Source organism: Dermacentor andersoni, unplaced genomic scaffold (assembly GCF_023375885.2).
Source record: "Dermacentor andersoni unplaced genomic scaffold, qqDerAnde1_hic_scaffold ctg00000067.1, whole genome shotgun sequence".
Taxonomy (NCBI): domain Eukaryota; kingdom Metazoa; phylum Arthropoda; class Arachnida; order Ixodida; family Ixodidae; genus Dermacentor; species Dermacentor andersoni.
The window spans coordinates 274,771-296,863 of NW_027314779.1; the positions used below are offsets into that span (position 1 = coordinate 274,771).

At 46.7% G+C, this 22,093-nt stretch overlaps 2 protein-coding genes across 2 annotated transcripts in view; one reads left to right on the forward strand and one right to left on the reverse strand.

The window, feature by feature from the left end:
- LOC129382543 (uncharacterized) overlaps positions 1-22,093 on the forward strand; it is a 177,498-nt gene that overhangs the window by 27,169 nt on the left and 128,236 nt on the right. The gene's annotated exons all lie outside the window — the stretch shown is intronic.
- The window catches only part of LOC129382541 (uncharacterized), a 108,256-nt gene continuing 101,164 nt past the window's right edge, over positions 15,002-22,093 (reverse strand). The window contains exon 4 of the mRNA XM_072285826.1: positions 15,002-15,956. Coding sequence (XP_072141927.1) covers positions 15,684-15,956 — 273 coding nt within the window. The 3' untranslated portion in view covers positions 15,002-15,683. The remainder of the gene's footprint in view (positions 15,957-22,093) is intronic.

The window sequence follows — 22,093 nt, forward strand, 5'->3', positions numbered from 1 at the left end:
TACATAAATGTCTTGGAAAATATCTACATACATTCCGCACCTACCTTAAACCTCCACAAGTAGGAATGTACCTATAAAGAAAGGGGCCAGACAAGGAGACAATCTCCACAATGCTATTCACTGCGTGCTTGGAAGAAGTATACAAGCTATTAAACTGGGAAGCTTAGGAGTCAGGATTAACGGCGATTATCTCAGCAACCTTTGGTTTGCAGGCGACATTGTTCTGTTCAGCAACACTGGGGACGACTTACAACAAATGATTGAGGACCTTAATAGAGAGAATGCAAGAGTGGGGATAAAGATTAATATGCAGAAGACAATGATAATGATCAATAGCCGGGCAAGGGAATGAGAGTTCAGGATCGCCAGTCAGCCTCTAGTGTCTGTGAAGGAATACGTTTAGCTAGGTCAATTACTCACAGGGGACCCTGATCATGAGAACGAAATTTACAGATGAACAAAAATGAGTTGGAGCGCATCCGGCTGACTGGAAGCTTACCAATATCATTGAAAAGAAAGGTGTACAATCAGTGCATTCTAATGCTGCTAAATTACGGGGCAGAAACTTGGCGACTGACAAAGCAGCTCGAGAACAAGTTAATGTCCAGGTAAAGAGCGATGGAACAAAAAATGTCGGGGATAACGTTAGGGGATAGGAAAAGACCTGTGTGGATTAGTCAGCAAACTGGTATAGCCGATATTCTAATTGACATTAATAGAAAAAAATGGCGCTGGACAGGTCAGTCATGTAACATGCAGAATAGATAACTGTTGGGCCATTAGGGTTACAGAATGGGTACCAAGAGAAAGGAAACTCAGTCTGGACGGCAGAAGACCAGGTGGAGTGATGAAATTAGGAAACTCACAGGCGCTAGTTGGAATCGGTTGGTGCAGGAAAGGGGTGATTAGAGATCGCAAGACGAGGCCTTCGTCCTGAGTGGACATAAAATAGGCTGCTGCTGATGATGATGGTCATTATTATAATTGAAAACCTTAAAACATTCTGTTCAGCTGGTGTGAACAGCAATTCTACAACGTTCTTAATTATTAATACTAAAGCTTGCAGCTCCGGAATTCGCTCTCTTGAAACTAGCTGTCTTCCGGATGATTGGAATGAGGGAAAAGCTATTCCTTTCTTTTTCTAGTTTTTTGGCAAGCATTCTTGTTCATCACACATTAAAGTTCGAAGCGTATCGATTGCTAGTGTATCAAGCAGAATCATGGAACTTCCAATTTATTGTCATACAGCCAACTCCCTAGAAGATGATGCATTTCTTTAGAAGGCTTAACACCGTTCGCGAAAAACATTATCGTGGGAAACGTACAGTGGCCCACCAACGATTTTTCTAGTAGAGGTGCAAGTAGTTGGCAAACCACGTGCGATCTGATTCTCTTCTAATCCACAAAAATGGAAACGTTAAAGAACTGGAACATTTTAGGCCCATTAGCTTACTCCCACTATTATATAAAATATTTGCCGACATAATCTCCAATAAAATAAGGGCAACACTGGACTTTAGTCAACCAAGGAAACAGGCTGGCTTCAGGAAGGGATACTCTACAATGGATCACATCCATGTCATAAATTAGATTATCGAGAAATCTCCAAAGCACGATAGGCCTCTCTATATGGCTTTCATAGATTACGAAAATGCATTTGATTCAGTAGAGATACGAGCAGTCATAGAGGCATTACGTAATCAAGGAATACAGACTGCTTATGTAATCACCTTGGAAAACATCTACAGAGATTCTGCAGCTACCTTAATTCTTCACAAGAAAAGTAGGTAGATACCTACAAAGAAAAGGGTCAGACAGGGAGCCAATCCCTCCAATGCTATTCACTGCGTACTTGGAAGAAATATTCAGGCTATTAAACAGGGAAGGTTTAAGAGTAATGATTGACGGCGACTATCTCAGCGACATTCGTTCTGCCGATGACATCGTTCTATTCAGCAACACTGTAGAGGAGTTGCAACGAATGATAGAGGTCCTTAACAGAGAGAGTGTAAGATTGGGGTTGAAGATTAATATGCAGAAGACAAAGATAATGATGAATAGCCAGGCAAGGGAACAAGAATTCAGGATCACCAGTCAGCCTCTAAAGTCGGTGAAGGAGTACGTCTACCTAGGTCAGTTAATCACAGGGAACCATGATCATGAGAAGGAAATTTATAGAATGATAAAAATGGGTTGGATCGCATACGGCAGACAGTGTCAGTTCCTCACTGGAAGCTTGCCACTAGCATTGAAAAGCAAGGTGTACAATTAGTGCATTTTAGTCCGATCTTCCCGGCAGCAAGGATTAACCTTGTATGTAAGAACCAACCTTGATTGTACATATTTGGTTATAGTGGAAACGTACAACTCGTGTTCGCAGGACTTATTTTTGTAAGACCTGTGTCGTCTCCTTGTTGGGCTCCGCTGTGGACGGCTGGCATTGCTGCCGAAAACTGAAATTGTCTTATGGATATTTCCTTTCTGAAACTCTCTGATCGCCTTCAAAAATGCGGGCGTGCCGAAGTATTTAAATTTTTTGGCCAAAATGCCAGAAACCTTCCCCCGCTACCAAGTAATTCACTCTGAGAAACGAGGGAAGGCAACGAGAATGATCTTGTTTTTCCTCGTTTCCAAATGTCTAATACAATCTATTGGCCCAGTCTCTAACGCATCAATACTCACATGTGGCGACCTCATATTTGAACTTCATGACAAAAAGCAATATAAAAAACTACATAACCTAGTGTGTTTTGGGACGTACCAGCTTCAGTGACCCCACATTGCACCATGAACACCATCCGCGATGTGATTTCCGATGATGATTCGATGGAGCTGACAGAGACTGAACTTCTGGAATGGAAAAATAAAATGTTATCAACATAAAACAAATCAAAATAAGGCGTGATGGAAAAGAAGTTGACATTGAGCACGTAAATCTCACATTCGGTTCCAGTGAGCTGCAAGAAACCACGGAGGCAGGCTAAGTTAAAATGCGTGTAAGGCCATACATCCCCAACCGTCCCCGTTTCTTCAAATGCCAAAGACTCGGCCACAGTTCCCAGAACTGCTGAGGCCGACTGACCTGTGCTAAATGCAGTGACACGAACATCCATATGAACCCTGCGGAAAGGCTCTACACTGCATAAACTGTGACGGGTAGCATGGCGCACACTCGCGGTCCTGCCGACACTGGCAAATAGAGAAAGAAATCTTAGCAATTAAGGCAAGAGAGAACCTCTCATTCAAGGAAGCACGGAGGCGGGTCTCGTACCTGTCAAAGAACAGCTATGCCAAAGTGGCGCGTAGGGCGGCAGGGTCACAACGGCTTCCGGCAGCTGTCCGACCCACGGCCATAATGCCCATATGATGCCCATAAGATTGCCGTTCATTTCTTTAACACTAACATCCTCTTCCTGAGTTAAAGCCAAATACCTGCTCTGTAGCTTGATCCGGAATTCCTCTATTTTCCTTCTTACCGCTAACTCATTGATCGGCTTCTTATGTACCAGTTTCTTCCATTCCTTCCTCAAGTCTAGGCTAATTCGAGTTCTTACCATCTTATGGTCACTGCAGCGCACCTTGCCGAGCACGTCCACATATTGTATGATGCCAGGGTTAGCGCAGAGTATAAAGCCTATTTTATTTCTAGTCTCACCATTCGGGCTCCTCCACGTCCACTTTAGGCTATCCCGCTCGCCGAAGAAGGTATTCATTATCCGCATATTATTCTGTTCTGCAAACGCTACTAATAACTCTTCCCTGCTATTCCTAGAGCTTATGCCATATTCTCCCACTGCCTTGTCTCCAGCCTGCTTCTTGCCTACCCTGGCATTGAAGTCGCCCATCAGTATAGTGTATTTTGTTTTGACTTTACCCATCGCTGACTCCACGTCTTCATAGAAGCTTTCGACTTCCTGGTCATCATGACTGGATGTAGGAGCGTAGACCTGTATGACCTTCAATTTGTACCTCTTATTAAGTTTCACAAGACCTGCCACCCTCTCGTTAAAGCTATAGAATTCCTTTATATTACCAGCTATATCCTTATTAATCCAGAATCAGACTCCTAGTTCTCGTCTCTCCGCTAAGCCCCGGTAGCACAGGACGTGCCCGCTTTTTAGCACTGTGTATGCTTCATTTGTCCTCCTAACCTCACTGAGCTGATTATATCCCATTTACTGCCCTCTAATTCCTCCAGTAGCACTGCTAGACTCGCTTCACTAGATAACGTCCTACCGTTAAATGTTGCTAGGTTCAGATTACAATGGCGGCCTGTTCGGACCCAGGTATTCTGCCTAACCTAGGGTGGTGACAAAGATAGATTCCTTCTGATGAATCCCAGGGACCTCGATGCGTCTGCTGGCAACATTTATTATGCGTTCTGCCCAGGCTAGTTTTGTAGCAATTAAGTCGCCAAGGTACAGGTATTCCTGTACTTCCAATACCAGTGTCCAGTGCAACGAGTATGTATAAATGGAGGGAAACCGTTCCTGAAACACGCGCATATGTTTACATTTCATCATCTGCTTTGAGCACCAGTTTTAAATTTGGTTTAAGTCATTCTGCTGATGCAGTGATCTTTGTGGTTATTGATCCGGCGGTAAAGTACGAATTCATATGAAAATAGACGGATAGTAGATGAAATTCCGTTAGGTATGTCGTTGATAAATATTAAGAAAAGTAGCGGGTCAAGAACCGAGCCTTGGGGGACACCAGATGTTACTTTTGTTGCTGAAGGATGCTGAACTCCTATCAGTAAACTGCACTTGGTCTGTTAAGAAGGAGTTTATCCATTAGAAGAATAATTGGTCGAGGCGGAGTACCACGAGTTTAGTGATAGTTCGTTTGTGAGCGACGCGATCAAACGCTTTCGTGAAATCGATGTATATGATGTCAATCTGAAACGAAGAATCTAAGTTGAGATGAAGGTCAGTATTAATTCAAAAAGCTATTTCACAGGATAACCCAGGACGAAAACCATGTTGTTTAGGTGAAAAAAATGAGTTATCATCGAGGTGTTGTGCTATGTGTGAATATAAGATAAGCTCCAGAAGCTTGCAGGCTTTGCTAGTTAGTGAAATGGGCGGTAGTTAAAAAGGTAGTATGACTTCCGCTCTTGAATATTGTTAGGATCTTCGCAGTGACCTAGTTCATTAGAACAGAACCCTCAGAGATAGACTGCATAAATATACCTGTCTAATGCGACTAGAAACCCAATCAGTAGCCTTTAGAATTTTGGCAGGAATATTGTCGGGTCCTGGAGCACACAACATTTTAAGTTTGTCAATTAGATTAGATATACCAGTGGAAGTAACACTGACAGGAGGCATCTGAGTAAATCCCGATCTCATTCCTACAGGTGCCCCCCCATTTGGCTGGTGAATAAAAACTGACGTAAAATGCGCATTCATTACATCTCAGCGTTCCTCATGAGGAAAATGTGACCCGTCAAGATTGGTTAGACATAATTGAAGAGCGATATTTCGGGGTTAAAATATTCGAATGTTGTGGCGGGTTAACGCGCACAATATGTAACATGTCTTTGTCAAAAAAATTATTTTTAGAGCGTTTTGCGAGTTTAGTATATTCGTGTAGACGTGCGAAATATATTTTCTATTTATTTATCGGGATGACACTTTGGTTGCACGGTATAGACGATATTTTTTTTTGATGATCTTCTTATGATGTTTGAATACCAGGGCTTACCCGAATCACTTTGAATGCGGACCAGGGCTACGTGCTTGTCAATTAAAGTTCACCGCAAAAACAAAACGGATTTGAGACGAGGAAACTCGGGAAGGAATTCCAGTAATTCAGAGTGCAGCTCGTCAAAGAAAAAGGGATCGGATTCAGGTGGGCAGCTAATGGCTACCAGTATCAGTCTGCTCGAGGCAACGGACGGTTTAGCGCAAATAGTTCTGTTGTTACAATTAAACGTGAGTAGATAGGAAGGCAAGTTAGATTTTACTAAGAACAACACACCAACACCTCTGTGCCCGCGCCCTCCTGTCATGTTTGTAAGGTGTAAAAAGTGATTTATTATGCAAAAGTTCGTCAGTTATTTGCGGAGTAAGACGTGATTCAATTTTCACGGCTATGTCAGTGCTTCTGTCATTCAGGAAGCCTTCAATAACGTCTTTCTTTTGGCAAATAACTCTGGGTATTTGTTAGCATGCAAAACATGCCCTGATAACGCAGTGAAATGACCTGGGTGGGCATTGACAAGGAAGGCAGAGAGCGTGCTGGTGCGAGACCATCTCGTAATAGCTACACCTTCAATTCAGTGACTAAGTCAATGTCGGAATTGTAGTTGAACTGCTTGTTATCGTGAAGGAGCCTATCAAACCGAATTTTGCAGGGAACCTTTTTGTGTTGAGCATAACAGTTTGCTTCTCGCCTGCCGCACACACGCGGAGTAGTATTCGCATATTGAAAACAAGAAACCCTGAAGTTTCGATCCTGCAACAATAATTTTCCAATTTATCTTCAAAATGTGCAAGCTTAACAACTGTAAGATGGTTTTTGCCGCTGTAGAAGTGGCCAAGCCTGTGCGCTCTTTCAATATTGTTGAAACATCAAGATTTTGAAGATGAAACGTCAAGATTTTCCTTGAAAACAGGAAGTATGTGTGACTCGGACTGAGGCCACATTTCACTTTTCGTGTCTTGTACCCCAAGAAACAAAAGGTTGCATACACGGAGATGGTTCACGCCGTCTTCAAGTTTTTCCGTTACTGCTTTAATTTCACATGAAAGTGTGGAAATCAGTCTCAGCGTGAGAAGCAGGTTCTCGCTCCCTGTTAGCCCCTATAGTTTTCTCCAGCACACCAGCATGGTTGGAAAGGCGGTCAACGAGATTCTCCATATTAGACTGAGCTGAACGAATGAGGCTGTGCTCTGTCAACTAAGTATTTTAGCTTGTTTCCGGACCTGACAGTGTGTTGGCAATAGACTCAAGCCTGGGTGCCGGGTTAAGTTCATTGTGTCCTGATAGCATCAGCAGGAGTGAGGTACCGTAAGCACTGATGCAAAATGCAACAGAATGAATGCCATGAATGAAGAAGTTCAGGGGGCATGACACTGTCACTACACAAGGATCACTAGAATGGTAACTACACGTGTGCAGTAAATAACTAACTTGCGTTAGAAAGGGCGTATTCGGGAACATGGTAGAAGCGGCGGCGTGCCCCCACTCGCTTGGTGTTCAGAGTGGCAGGTTTCGGCAGTGTAAGTTTATCGATCCGAGCTGGAGTGGTTGCGTTTGAGAGAGTTCACTCAGGTACTGGGAGCATAATCCATCAAACTCAAAGCTGTCCTTATCAGAAGTTAGAAGGCTTACAAATGCGCCATTGGGTGTGGACATTTGATGGTTGCTCGCCTGTGGCACCCCCGTGTACAACGCATCCAATCTATATCTGACGTGAAGAGACTCGGGGAAGCAAGACAGAGGGATCCCGATTCGCGCCCACCTCGAGGGCTCGCCTACTGAGAATAAAAAGGGAGCACGATTGCCAGATTAGACCATATGGTCCCCACCAGCTGTATCGTAAGTCAAGCCATAGGCGACTTATTTTTACAACGAATCCATGTACCTCCACCCCCAATGCAATTGTCAGGTCCATGGGCAAAAAACGCGGGCCTATCTTGGAGGTAGTGCAGTACTGCCAAACCGTGGTGGAGGTGAAGCACACTTCAACCACTCCACCCCTGATAATATTAAAATAAATATTGATAAATGAAATAACTAAACCAATATTCATTGTTTCTAGTTGAGGTGTACACTGGAATCATTTGTGAACAGCGCATGGACTCAAGAGCAAGAGGCATTGCCATATACGCAAAGGACAAGGTGTACTTACAACCATACGCCCTTAACTCGCAAGCGGACAATGCCACCGATTATGGGGATGCCTATGTCGTACAAATGAAAAACGGTATTGGGGTTTCCACAGTGTATATTGTTGACCTTTTGGGTCCATTCCCGTTATCTAACAACAAGAACCGTTGGATAATTGTCTGTGTAGACCATCTTACACGGTATGCAGAAACTGCAGCTATACCGTCTTCCACTGCCGCTTACATGGCGGTGTTCCTGCAGCGTTCCGTGGCCCTTCGTCATGGCCCACCACGTGTCATCATCAGCGACCGTGGTCGCCAGTTCACGGCTGATGCCATTGAAGAGTTACTTAGTTTGTCCACTTCACAGTTCTGTCATTCCACGCCGTATCATCCACAGACCAATGGCCTCGTTGAAAGAACAAACAGAATGCTGACCAACATGCTTGCCATGTACGTCTCCTCCAATCAGAAGAACTGGGACGACGTGCTGTCCTTCATCACTTACGCATACAACACGGCGAAACACGAAACCACGAACTATAGCTCATTTCATCTCCTGTATGCAAGGTTACTGCGAAGCCCTCCGGACACTTTCTTGCCCTTCGTTCTGCACAGTGACGATTATGTATCGAAGACTTTGTGTCTCGCTGAAGAAGCCCGTCGAATAGCTCGTCTTCATACTCTGGCCTCGCAAAGTCGTTCGAAAGAGCGATACGACAACCGTCACATACAAATATAGTTGGAAAAAGGTGACTTGGTCCTCCTTTGGACACCGCAACTCAAGCACGGATTGTGCCAAAAGTTCTTGTCACAATATTCAGGCCCATTTCTAGTTGTGGACCGCCTGAGCGAACTCACTTACGTCATAGCTTGCCTACTGTGCAATGGTCGGCGATCAAGCAGAACTCAGCTGACTCATATTGCTATTCTGAAGCCTTTCTACCCTGCTTCTCCATCCTGACTCACCCCACGGGCTTCATCTGCTTGCGGGGAAATGTAACAGATACGAAAGGCACGGACAAGAGGAAAGAAGAGAAGACGAAGGGAACGAGGAGTTGGAGAGGCCGAGCTGCACTACTATCACGCTACGATCATCGTCCATCTCCTGTAAATAAAACCATTTCTTCGCAACTCTTTGTAACAGTTGTGGTGGAAGGTGCGGGGTAATCGACACCCGAAGACAGAGGCTGAACCAGAAGTTCTTCGACGGAGACGTCGCCTTGCTGGACTCCCGCCGCATCTACCGGAGTTGAATATGTCCCACGACGCAGACGAACAACGGCCCATTCCAACAGCTGCGCCGACAAGTTCCGTTCTACAAATGAAAGATGCGCGTCGCTTCGCCGGAAGATCGGACGAAGACGTCGAGGAATGTCTCATCCATTATTACCGGGTGAGTGCCGCCAACAAGTGGAACAGCGCTTCTCAGCTTTCGAACGTCGTGTTCTTTCTAACGGATACTTTGTTGTGGTGGTTAGACAATCGCGAGGAAATGTCCACAACATGGGGAAGATTTGTTTCTGAAATCAGAGTGATTCGGCGACTCTGCGACAAAAAAGAAAGGGGCAGGACAGACGCTACTGCAACGTGCGCAAGTGCCAGGCGAAACCTGCACGACCTACATTGAGGCGATAATAAAACTGTGTAGGATGGTGGACTCTGGAATGTTTGAGGAAGACAAAGTCGGGCACATCCTGAAAGGAATTGCCGAAGACGTTTATAATTTCCTCGTCGCAAAAGACAACCTGGCTTCCGTCGCTGACATCATTCAGCACTGTCGTACTTTCGAGCAACTGAAAACGAGGCGTACACGCTGAAGTTTGGCAGGCTAGCCAATGTGACGACAGTTGCAAGCGTGGACAGCAACCAGCCCCTCGATCTTGCATCAACGATCCTACAAATAGTTCGGGAAGAGCTCAGCCTGCACGCTCAAGTGACACATCCAGGCACTCATAGCTTCTGCCTACCACCAGATTTCGAGTCAAACGTGGCATCCTTCTCCCCGTATCCCGCGGTGAGGGGCACTGAGGATTATGAACTCGCGCCCCGACAGCAGCCACGTCTCTACGACAGAGGCCCTACTTATGCACTTGGCCACAACGAGAGCAGCTGCATTTTTACCCCCGAGGCCCTGTGACCTCTGTCAGGCTGGACAAGAACAGCACCGACCCTACTACCCCGATGTGACTTATGAACGATATAACAGATTTCAGCGAGCCGCAGAGACACATTATCCACATGACAATGAACTTTCTCGTCGCCCGCAGCAGCCTAGCATCCGTTTCGAGGAAGATGCTGTGAGCCGCGACCCTCCCGTGTGCTACAACTGCGGTTCCACAGGCCATATAGCTCGGTATTGTCGCCAAGGCCGTCAATCATGAAGGACACCATCGATGTTCTCACCACCCAGAACTTCATATGACTTGCGGACGACCGATTTGCTTCCAATGGACCACTTCTCACACGAGACCAGACGCAGCGATTCGCCAGCTTCTGAGCGGAGTTTGACGCCACCAAATAACCGTCCCCATCGCTCTCCGTCCCCTCGGCGCCGTTCTTCATCACCGCCGCCGGGAAACTAGCATCCGCGGCCAATGGAGGTGAGGTCGCCGGATGGTCTTTGCAAGAAATACCTCTGCCTGTTGTGATGCTCAAAATTGGCTGATGCTGTTGTGATGCTCAAGGTTGACGGAATACCGACCATGGGGTTAGTTGATACTGGGGCGACTGTGTCTGTGGTGAGCCTCGCTTTCAAAAACCCTCTAGGCCACAAAGTAATGTTTTCATGGAACGACGGTATTATCTTTCATGGAGTAGGCAGCGAGTGGCTTCATCCCCTTGGTGTTTGTGCTGTGAGCGTTTTGTTGGCTGGGAAAGTTTTTGTGTCGGAATTCCTTGTTCTTTCTCGTTGTTCGCATGATGTTATTCTTGGTATCAATTTTCTTTAACAGTGCGGCGCTTCCATGGACTGTGGTTGTGGCAAAATATCATTGAACAAGTTAATTATATCAGCAGATTCCGAACAAAGCTCGCGTGGCGAAGACAGGGTCACAGACACACTCAGTGTTCTTGATGAAGTGATTGCACCATCGTGGTGCCTGACGCCCGTTCGTGTTTCTGCAACTACTGTTGACGCTGATTGTGTTGACCTTGTAGTTAGGCCTCTCCGCATAAAGTGTTCTAAAAAAGTTATACTTGTGCCCTGCTCTGTCGTGTGCATGACGAAAGGAGTTGCTACATTGTGGGCGCTGAACTGTTCCGCCACGCCGGTTGTCCTTCCTCGCGGTATGAGTCGCTCTCTTCGATGAAGCCGCATGTAACTCAATAGCGGCACTAACTACGGACGTCTCTACAGCTTTCTCTCCTTGCAATAATGGCCGTTTTGAAGAGCTAATGCTTAGAATGATCAGCAAGGCTCTCGGTACATCGGAACGTCAAGCACTGGTACATGTCCTTGCCAGGCATGAGGCTGCATTTGACTTCACGCATGGAGATGCACCCCTTCATTTACCATCGTCCCACGCTCGTCCCAGTATAGATACCGGTTCAGCACACCCCATCTGCCAGAAGCCCTGGGGAGTGTCATCCTCCGAGCGAAAAGTTATTGCAGAGCAAGTCAAGGAGATGATGAACAAAGGTGTCGTTCAAGAGTCGTTTAGTCCATGGGCAGCCACAGTAATCCTGGTCCGAAAAAAAGATGGCTCCTGGAGATTCTGCGTGGATTACAGATGTCTAAACGCAGTGACAAAGAAGGATGTCTATCCACTACCGCGAATCGATGACGTCATTGATTGCTTACACTCTGCTTCTTACTTCTCAACACTTGATTTGCGATCGGGGTATTGGCAAATACCTATGGACCCTGCCGACAAGAAAAGACCGCTTTCGTGACTCCAGATAGCCTATTCGAATTTAACGTAACGCCTTTTGGCCTTTGCAATGCTCCTGCCACCTTTGAAAGATTCATGGACACAGTACTACGTGGTCTAAAGTGGGAGATATGCATGTGTTACCTCGATGATGTTGTAATCTTTGGCCGCAAGTTTGAAGAACATAACGAGCACCTCAGCCTCGTTCTCGACTGCATTGAGAAAGCTGGACTGGTTCTAAACTCAAAAAAGTGTCAGTTCGGCGAACGTCAAAACACTGGTCCTGGGACACTTAGTCAACAAGGATGGCGTGAGACCCGATCCTCATAAGATTGAAGCGGTGAGCTCCTTCAGGCCACCGCAATCAGAACGAGAACTTCGCTTATTCATTGGCCTATGTTCGCATTTTTGTCATTTCGTTCTCCGGTTTGCCGACATCGTTTATCCGTTGACAAGTATTTTGCGACAAAATGCATCCTTCAATTGGACACCAGAGTGTGACGCATCATTCTCTCAACTGAAGTTTATACTAACGTCAGCACCCCTCTTGCGTCACTTCGATCCATCTTGCCAGACTGAAGTTCACACTGATGCTAGTGGAATTGGGACAGGAGCGGTGCTTGTACAACGTCACAGTGGCGCAGAACATGTCGCATATGCCAGCCGTTGCCTGATCAAATCTGAATGCAATTATACGGTTACGGAACAGGAATGTCTGGCAGCTGTTTTCGCAATACAGAAGTTTGGGTGTTATCTTTATGGTAGACCATTCAAGATTATCACTGACCATCATTCTTTATGCTGGCTGATCAGTTTGCGTGGTCCCTCTGGTCGCCTCACACGTTGGGCGCTGCACCTCTAGGAATACGACTTTGTGGTGTCATACAAGAGTGGCCGTCGTCACGCTGACACAGACTGCCTCTCTCGGATTCCTCTTGGCCGTGCCTTTCGTATCTGTTACAATATGTTTCCAGACACATCCACATGTGGTATCAAGAAGTTCATAACTACGCGTTTTGCATGGTTTAGCCGTGATGCCACTACCCCGGTGATCATTGTTGGAGACATCAATGTGACCATTTCAATACCAGACACGAAATTGTTCACTCAATTTGTACCAGAAGATACTGGTTTGTGTGGTCATGTAGAGATGGTCATGTATAGACATAACTTTCACCAAGATTATGTTTAAGGTTGTAACTGAACGAATCAGTGTAGATCACAGTAACCATAAAGCTATACCATTACTAAGCTATAAAAATAAATGCATGTACCTTTGTCTAAGCCTGTGCGATGTGCTACAGCTTCGCCGGTCGTCCACCTTCACATGTTTGAATGGCTGCTCAATTTTTTTCTTGCCCGATTAAGCACAATGGGAACAAGATGCGCGGTCCGTTCTGCCTAGTTCACGCACTTGTCAGCAGAGCACGCTGCCTGTATGTGAACATTGATTCACAGTGGAGAAAAAGGACTAGGAAGCTCACCAGCAAGTGTGCGGCCTGTAGGGTGGGCAACACAACAACAAAGAACGTCAAGGAGAAAGTCAGAGAGACCGAAATAATCTCATGGCTGGCGAAAATGAAATTAGAAAAGAAGCAATTTATGATAACTCAAAGGGAAGCTCATTACATTTCGAAGCGAGATCGGGATGCCTTAGAACACGCACCTATAAAGCGAGTATAAGAAGGAAGAAGAAGCATGTGCTTGCTGTGGTAAAACTTGAGAAACTATGGAGCATGTTTTATTATAATGTGAAGACATCTACCCAGCGGTCGATTTAGGCACCACTGGCCTGCTTGAAGCCCTTGGGTTAATTTAGAGCAGTGGGAAAGTAAACACGTCCGCAATAGGGGGGGGGGGGGACGAGGGACGTAAAAAAGCACAGTTCGCAATAGGGGACCAGAAAATTTGGTTGTGGGAGTTCATAATGTTTTTTTTATTATTGTTTAACCTAGGTAGGACATTAGGCAATATGATAGCAAGAGCTTGGTGGCGCAACCCACCACCTCGTTCCAAAGGGAACGCTCATAACATCCATCCATCCATTTATCCAGTCTGCGCGCGTGCCAAACGTCATGGGGATGCCTATGGGGAGCCTGTAACAACTATGCGTTTCTTTGCACATCAGTCTACTTTAGTGGTTTTTATATTTTCTTTTTCTACTACCAGGTTTTGGCGGGGCGTTAGATATGCATATGCATGTTAGTTTGCAATGTCTCCATAGGAATTATACATAAATTCAGCTGTTTGTTTATGTGTACATATTTCTTCGGCTAGGCCACTGTGGAGTAATACACCCGTTTCATAGGGTAGAGCCACACATCATGATTATCATCATCACCTTGCCCCAAAACAAACGACGCTGCTTGTGCTCGCGCTGGCCATGACATGTTCTGCGAATTAAAAACTAAGTTCGCAAGTTGAATTTACGTTTGTAGCTAGATGATCTACATTGGAGGTAGGCAACACAAGACAAGATGTGGACAAGCAAACTCTCGACTAAGAAACGCGCCCAACTGTGACATCAAGCTCACTGTGAGGGTCAGGATACCGGACCAGGACTAATTTTTTCCTCAACTGCGAAGCCTTCTGAGAAATCCGTATGGGTTTCCTTTGTAGCTTCGTGCTACATTCAGGTGAATGACAATTTTTCCTTTTGTTATGCTTCTTCCACTTTGAGGGATTTTGGCCCCGCAGGGGTATCTGCGTCAGCAGGCGTTTGGTGACTTGCGACATCATGTACCCGAGACACGAGGGTTGGACGCTCCGGCGGTTAACCGTACGCGGATTAGCCATGCCTGGGGTTTGAAGAGGGGATCCTGGCTTTGAGCCAACGCTGTGTGTTTGGACCCTCATGGCTCTTCGGCGGAGACAACGCACCCTTCTTGGTCTTGGCTTCACGTAGAGAGCACTCCCGAACTGACCCATCCGGGAGAAATCGGTACTTGGCTTTCCCTGTCCTCCTCTCTAGTATTCGTGTTTCTCTCACTTTCAATCTTTCCTGTCTTCTCCTCTCTTCTACATTATTTCCGAACTTCTTGGCAGCAAGGGTTAACCCTGTTTGAATAGCTAACCTAGGTTATGTCATATTTGGTTATGTGTATTGGACCTGTGTTTACACGCCCTACAGCGTCCTCTTGTAGGGCTCCACGGTGGGTGGCTGGTGCTGCTGCCAAAAACTACACATTTGTCTCTGGCTAGTTCCTTCCTCCACTCCCTGATAGCCGTCAGAAAAAAAGACGTATCGATGAAGTCTTCCAGTTTTTTGGTCGCCAAAATAATATTTTCCTCGTTTCCATGTCATTTATTATGAAAAACAAGACAAACCACTGCGAGCATTTTCACCATTCATTGTTTCGAAGTCTCTTACCGAAGTGTTTTAGTACAGGTCATAAAGCATCAAGGGTGGAAAGCAGTGATCTATTGGAGCTCTGTGGCCAGAAACAGTATGAGAACCTGCCCAATCTAGGGTCATTTGGGGATGGCCAAATAACAGTAACTCCGCATTGTACTATGAATACCACCCGTGGCATCGTGTGAGATCACGATCTGTTGGAGCTGACTGAATCTGCACTCCTGGAGGGCTTCACTTAACAGAACGTCATCAACGTTAAACGAATTAAGATGAAGCGTGACAGTAAGGAAAACCAGACCAAGCACCTGATACTTTTCGCTCAAGTATACTGCCCGAGTCCATTGAAGCCGGATACAACAAGCTTCACGTCAGGCCATGCTTACCAAATCACCTCCAATGTTTCAGATGCCAGCGTTTTGGCCACAGTTCACAGAGCTGCCGAGGCCACCAAACGTCTGCGAAATGCAGTGCTCACGAACACACCTCTGAATCTTGTGAAAACTCTTTCCACTGTGTAAACTGGGCCGGGTAGCCGGCCGCATACTCACGATCGTGCCCATCCTGGTAAAAAGAAAATGAAATAATGACAATTAAAGTAAGGTAAATATAACATTCAAGAAGTCACACAGGTGCGTATACTACATGTCCAAGAACATGTTCGCCGATGTGACGCCTCAGGGGGCAGCGCCACCACAGCTTCCGGCGGCTGTTCTGCCCACATGCAATGAGCCGGCCGTGACACCATCTGACCCCTTGGCTGCTGCAGCCAGCGCTGCTCCACCATCCAAAAGAGAGGACCATAAACTTGTGGGTTAAAGGTCCCCAAGGTCTTGTCTGCCGAGGCGAGGCCTTCAGGATGTAGGAACCTCTCGAAAGAGCAGGTTTCCAGCTGCCCTGAAGAGGCAATGGACACATATTCTAGCCAGATGGCGCAGCAAGCACCTAAGGAGCGGCGGGAATCTCGACCTCTCTAAAAAAGAGAAACTCCGCATCACAGAACCCAAAAAGGGCTCTGTAGGTTTAGTCTGCTTTCACATATTAGACACACAGCACCATCCTCTTTTACAAAATGGATGCACAGATAAAGTTGTGGCATGTCTGGGTACTTCTACGCACTCTAGACGATGTTAAAGAACTTCTTCATGAACAAAGTCGAAAACTGGTTTGTGTCCAACAAACACAATTGAACTCTACACACAAGAACTTTTTTACACAATATATCATTTCTTGGAAAGACCTCGACGAGGATGACGTCTCATCCGGCAGTGTAGCCATAGTAGTCAAGAGCGTTGCTTGCAGACACTAGCCCATTTAGACAAGCCTTGAGCCAATGTCAGTGCCAATGTCAATGTCATATATATATATATAGTCGAACCCATTTATAACGATACCGGTTTTAACAATACATCGGTTATCACAATAAGAAGCTACGGCACCGCCGACTTTTGTTGTTTTCTATCGTGCAATAACCCGCTTACTACAATACCCCGACGCTGCATTATTGGTTATAACGATGAAGTCTGGCTGCTGGGTGTCCGAACCGAAAGCTAGTAAAATGCGAAATCCTTTAAAAGAAAAAGAAAAGAAAACGAGAAATTGAGCCACTGCACGATGGGCTGCTTTTCCAACAGCCGCCGCGTGCTCAATTTCTAGCCATCTCCACGCGGCTCTCTTCCGTCGCCCTTCCCTCTCTCTGGACAAGAATGGGCTGCGCCCATAGCTCTACACCGCCCCACCCTCTAAAACACAAATGGACTGCGCCGCAAGCAGATTGCTTGCATGTTGATCACTGGCTCCTCATTGAGTGCAGTTCTGCGAACAGATTAATCGCTTGCGTTCGTTTTTGTTGCTTATGTCGAAGTCGTTCCTGGCCACGTGGTTTCTCAACTTTGCTTTACTCGCCACCGAAACGAAACATGGCTGACGCACCCACTGATCATTGGCAATGCATGCCGTTGCCGGTAAAAGAAAGTGCACGCCTATAGATTTGGAAACTAAGTGTTTCTAACCAATGAGACTATCGTCGCGAACATACTTGCGTCGGATAGCGACGGCAGTGATGACGCAGTAGGGCAGGCTGCCTCAATGTTGTCCTCACAGGAGGCCCGGCATAATTCAGTCCCTCCGGGCCTTCGTTTTCGTGAGGAACCTTCCGCTGCACTACGTGGAGTACTCGGATGCCTTGGAGAAGGATCTCGGCAAGCTTCACGTAAAGCATGCTTGGCTGACAGACATCGGCTTTTCTCGTGCAAGCCACTGACAAGTGCTTGGTGAGATGCTTGTGGCGATCTCTCCTTAACGTTTCTTCTGGATTTCTCAAACTGGCAGGCTGTCGCTGCAGTCTTCTCGCAATATTAAAAAGGCCCCTTTTGTGGCCACCAAAGCGATGCCTTGGCAGTGCGCGCATATCGCTTGCCACTCGTGACACCTCTTTGCAGTTGTTATAGCAGCGCCATTCTTTAATGCCGACAGCCGCGGCTTGTTACATGCGATAGGAGCGCCCTGGAAACAGTTAAACGAGTGAACACAATCAGCAGCCGGGTTGGAGGAAGGTGGTGCGGAGGGGCACTGGCCTCTCTGCTTATATATTTTTCGCATATTGGCTCTGCCATCCCCCTATTTTGATTTTTTCATGCAGCCCGGTTATAACAATTATCGGTTATAACAATGAAATTTTTGTGCCACTTCAATATTGCTATAGATTGGACTGTGTATGTATGTATGTATGTATGTATGTATACACACACATACAGGGTGTCGCACATAACTTGAGCCGAGAACTTAAAAATGAAAGGCGAGTTGGAAGCAAATCAATTGAACCAAACGAATACTATTCACAATAGCCTCCAACTCAGACACTCTTTTGTTTTCCCCATAGCTCACTAATAATAATTAAATTTAATTACCCGATATTATAATTCTTGGCTGAGGACCTGAAGCATGATACGCAGATTTGTAGAGCACCTTTAGAAACCTCCGATCGATTTGTTTCCTTTACGATACGTCTCACGTAGTCGTTTCTTCCGGGTTGTAAAGAAAGCCCGCGAAATGCGAAAAAGCCAAGTCATGGAGCGTTTGCGCAGTGGTATCGTGCTGCTCTCAATCATGCTTTCGGTGAACAAGGTTGGCTACATCATGCCTGGCGACGAGGAAGCGGCAGTGCGTTCTTCATCTCATCGGCTGCGCTTGGCCAGCAGCGTGCATTTTCGCTCATCCGGAACGCACGCTTGAGAGCAGCACGATACCACTGCGCAAGCGCTACGTCACTTGGCTATTTTCTTATTTCATTGGCTTTCTTTGCAACTTGGAAAAAATGACTACGTGAGACGTATCATAAAGGAAACAACTCGATTGGTCGTTTCTGAAGGTGCTCTACTAATCTGTGGATCATACTTGCGGTCCTCAGCCAGTAATTAAAAAGTTGGGTAATTTAACTTAATTAGTGAGTTACAAGGAAAAAAATGCCTCAGTTACTATTGGCTTCTGCAAACGGTATGCGTTCGGTTCAATTTGCTTCCGATGTGCCTTTCATTTTTAAATTCTTGGCTCAAGTTATGTGGGACATCCTGTGCACACACACGCGCACGAACGCACACAAACACACACACGCACACACACCGCCCAGCTATCACCTCATAAAAACAGATTTATATAACCTTGTAGATCACCTGCCGGAACACTACTAGTATGTTTAGCTAGGACAGTTACTCACAGGGCACCCTGATCATGAGAAGGAAATTTACAGATGAACAAAACTGAGTTGGAGCACATACGGCTGACTGGAAGCTTATGAATATCATTGAAAAGAAAGGTGTACAATCAGTGCATTCTAATGGTACTAACATAGGGGGAAGAAACTTGGTGACTGACAAAGGAGCTTGAGAACAAGTTAATGTCCTGGTGAAGATTGATGGAAAAAAAACGTCAGGCATAACTTAAGAGATCAGAAGAGAGCGGTTTGGATCAGAGAGCAAACAGGCATAGCCGATATTCTAATTGACATTGGGAGAAAAAATGGATCAGGACAGGTCATGTAATGCATAGGTTAGATAACAGGTAGACCATCAGGATTACAGCATGGTTGCCAAGAGAAGGGAAGTGCAGTCAAGCACGGCAGAAGACCAGGTGGGGTGGCGAAATTAGGAAATTCGCAGGCACTAGTTGGAATCTGTTGGTGCAGGACAGGGGTAATTAGAGATCGCAGGGCGAGGTCTTCGTCCTGTAGTCGACACAAAATAGGCTGATGATGTTGATGATCATTAATATTGTTACGTGTGGAAATACACAGATGAAAGAGGCTATATACAGGCTATTTACACTTGAATCAGACCGCCAGGTCGACGCTCGCGCCAAGGGCACAGACCCACTTCATCGTCGTTCTCGCGGCGGCTCGTCCGTCAAGCATCGCTCGATGATATCGTAATGCTACCCCCCGGCGGCAAAAGCGCCGTCACGGTGCTGGTAATCATCCAAGGCGCGGGGAGAGTTGTAGGGTTTGAGTCGGGCGACGTGGACAATGTCACTGGTTGCCACAGTGGAGGACGTAGTGGGCGTGGCTAGAACGATTTCGTAGGTGACATCGGTCACTTGGCGAAGCATGCAATATGGGCCTGTGTAGCAGGAAAGCAGTTTTTTACAAAGGCCAACCTTAGGCGATGGTGACCAGAGCACTTGACGCCAGAGCAATTGACGCAGAGCACCATGAATCAAAATGATATCATTCAGGAGGAAGCCCGCAACATCAGTTGCACAACTGGTCGGAAGAGCGCGGGTTACGGCGTAGCGGGTCGCGTAGTCCGCCGCAACTGCAACCCACTTGTTTCCTGATGTAGATTCCGAAACTGGGCCGAGAATATCTAAGCCGACACGATGGAAGGGCTCGGCAGGGATGTTGAGCGGCTGCAGGTAACCAGCGGGGAGCTGGGAAGGCTTCTTGCGTCGTTGGCAAAGTTCACAAGTGGCGACGTAACGTCGTACGGAATGGGCAAGGCCCGACCAGAAAAAACGGCGACGTACACGGTCATAGGTTCGAGACACGCCGAGGTGTCCTGCCGTTGGTGAATCGTGAAGCTCTTCTAGAACGGTTGAGCGGAGGTGTTTAGGTATGACAAGTAGGAACTCAGAGCCGTCTTATTGAAGGTTACGATGGTACAGAGTACCGTCGCAAAGGACGAAGAGGCGTAGAGTGGCTTCGGCCGGAGAGTGTTCAAAACGGTCGATGAGTGCTCTGATATAGGCTTCATGACGTTGCTCGTCGGCGAAATGAAGCAGCTGCGACACAGAGAATACGCAAGCAGCACTGGTACTATTGGAGGAGTCAGGGTCGTCAACAGGGTAACGCAACAAGCTGTCAGCGTCTTAGTGCAGGCGGCCAGACTTGTAGACCACGGAATATGAAAATTCTTGTAGCCTCAAAGCCCATCGACCAAGCCGGCCTGTAGGATCTTTTAGCGATGAGAGCCAGCAGAGAGAATGATGGTCAGTGACTACGGAAAAAGGGCGACCATAACGGTAAGGACGGAACTTCGCAACCGCCCAGACTACCGCAAGGCATTCTAGTTTCGTAATGTAATAGTTGCGCTCCGATGGTGTGAGGAGGCGGCTCGCATAAGCAATAACGCGATCCTAGCCATGCTGACGCTGGGCTAAGACGGCACCTACGCCATGACCGCTGGCATTTGTACGCAATTCTGTAGGGGCATCAGGGTCAAAGTGGGCGAGAATGGGTGGTGACGAGAGAAGAGTGACGAGACGAGAGAAGGCGGCGGCTTCTGCAGTACCCCACGAGAATTGTACGCCTTTCTTCAACAGATTAGTGAGAAGTCTAGCAATAGCTGCAACATCTTGAACAAAACGACGAAAGTACGAGCATAGCCCTACAAAACTTCAAACGTCTGCGGCTGTCTTCGGAAGCGGAAAGTCTCGGACAGCGCGAGTTTTGTCGGGATCAGGCTGTACTCCGGAAGCGTCAACGAGGTGGCCCAGAACAGTAATTTGGCGGCGGCCGAAACGACATTTGGACGAGTTAAGTTGCAGCTTTGCCTTTTGAAATACATCAAGTATAGCTGTTAGACGCTCAAGGTGAGTGTCGAACGTGGGCGAGAAGACGATGACGTCGTCGAGGTAGCAGAAACATGTGGACCATTTGAAACCTCGCAGCAAGGAGTCCATCATACACTCAAATGTGGCAGGGGCGTTGCATAATCCAAACGGCATTACTTTAAATTGGTATAGGCCATCAGGTGTGATGAACGCGGTTTTTCCTCTGTCCATATCGTCAACAGCAATCCGCCAGTATCCAGAACGAACATCAATAGAAGAGAAATAGCTGGAACCGTGGAGGCAGTCAAGGGCGCCGTCTATACGTGGGAGTGGGTAGACGTCCTTCTTAGTAATGTTGTTCAGATGACAGTAGTCTACACAGAAGCGCCACGTGCCATCCTTTTTCTTAACCAACACTACAGGTGACGCCCAGGGACTCGAAGAAGACTCAATGTGATGTTTTTGTCTAGCATTTTGTTCACTTCACTTTGAATTACTCGGTGTTCCGATGCAGAAACTCAATACGGTCGTCGTTGAATAGGAGTAGCATCGCCAGTAAGAATCCGATGCTTGACCGCGAGCATCTGGCCTAAAGGGCGATCGTTGAAGTCGAAAATATCTCTGTAGGACGATAATACTTGGTAAAGGTCTTCAGCCTGCGCAGAAGACAGGTCCGTCGGAACCATTTTCTGTATCTTGGGATCGGCGGCCGAGGCTGGCACGATGGGCCTGCTAAGCTCGCAAGAAGCATCGGTCGATAAAGTTGCTACGTGATGGTCGCCGAGACAATCAACATTAGCAAGGCAAATACCTCGCGGTAGAATTTGCTTTGCCAATCGGAAGGTAAAGATAGGCATGAAAGTGCGGTTCGCTGTAGTAGTAAGTATACTGTGAGGCACAGTAACGTCATACTGCAGTGGAATGTCGGGCAGAAGAGTGACGAGGTACTTGCCATCAGGAACTGGTGAGGAGGACAAGAGTTCAACATA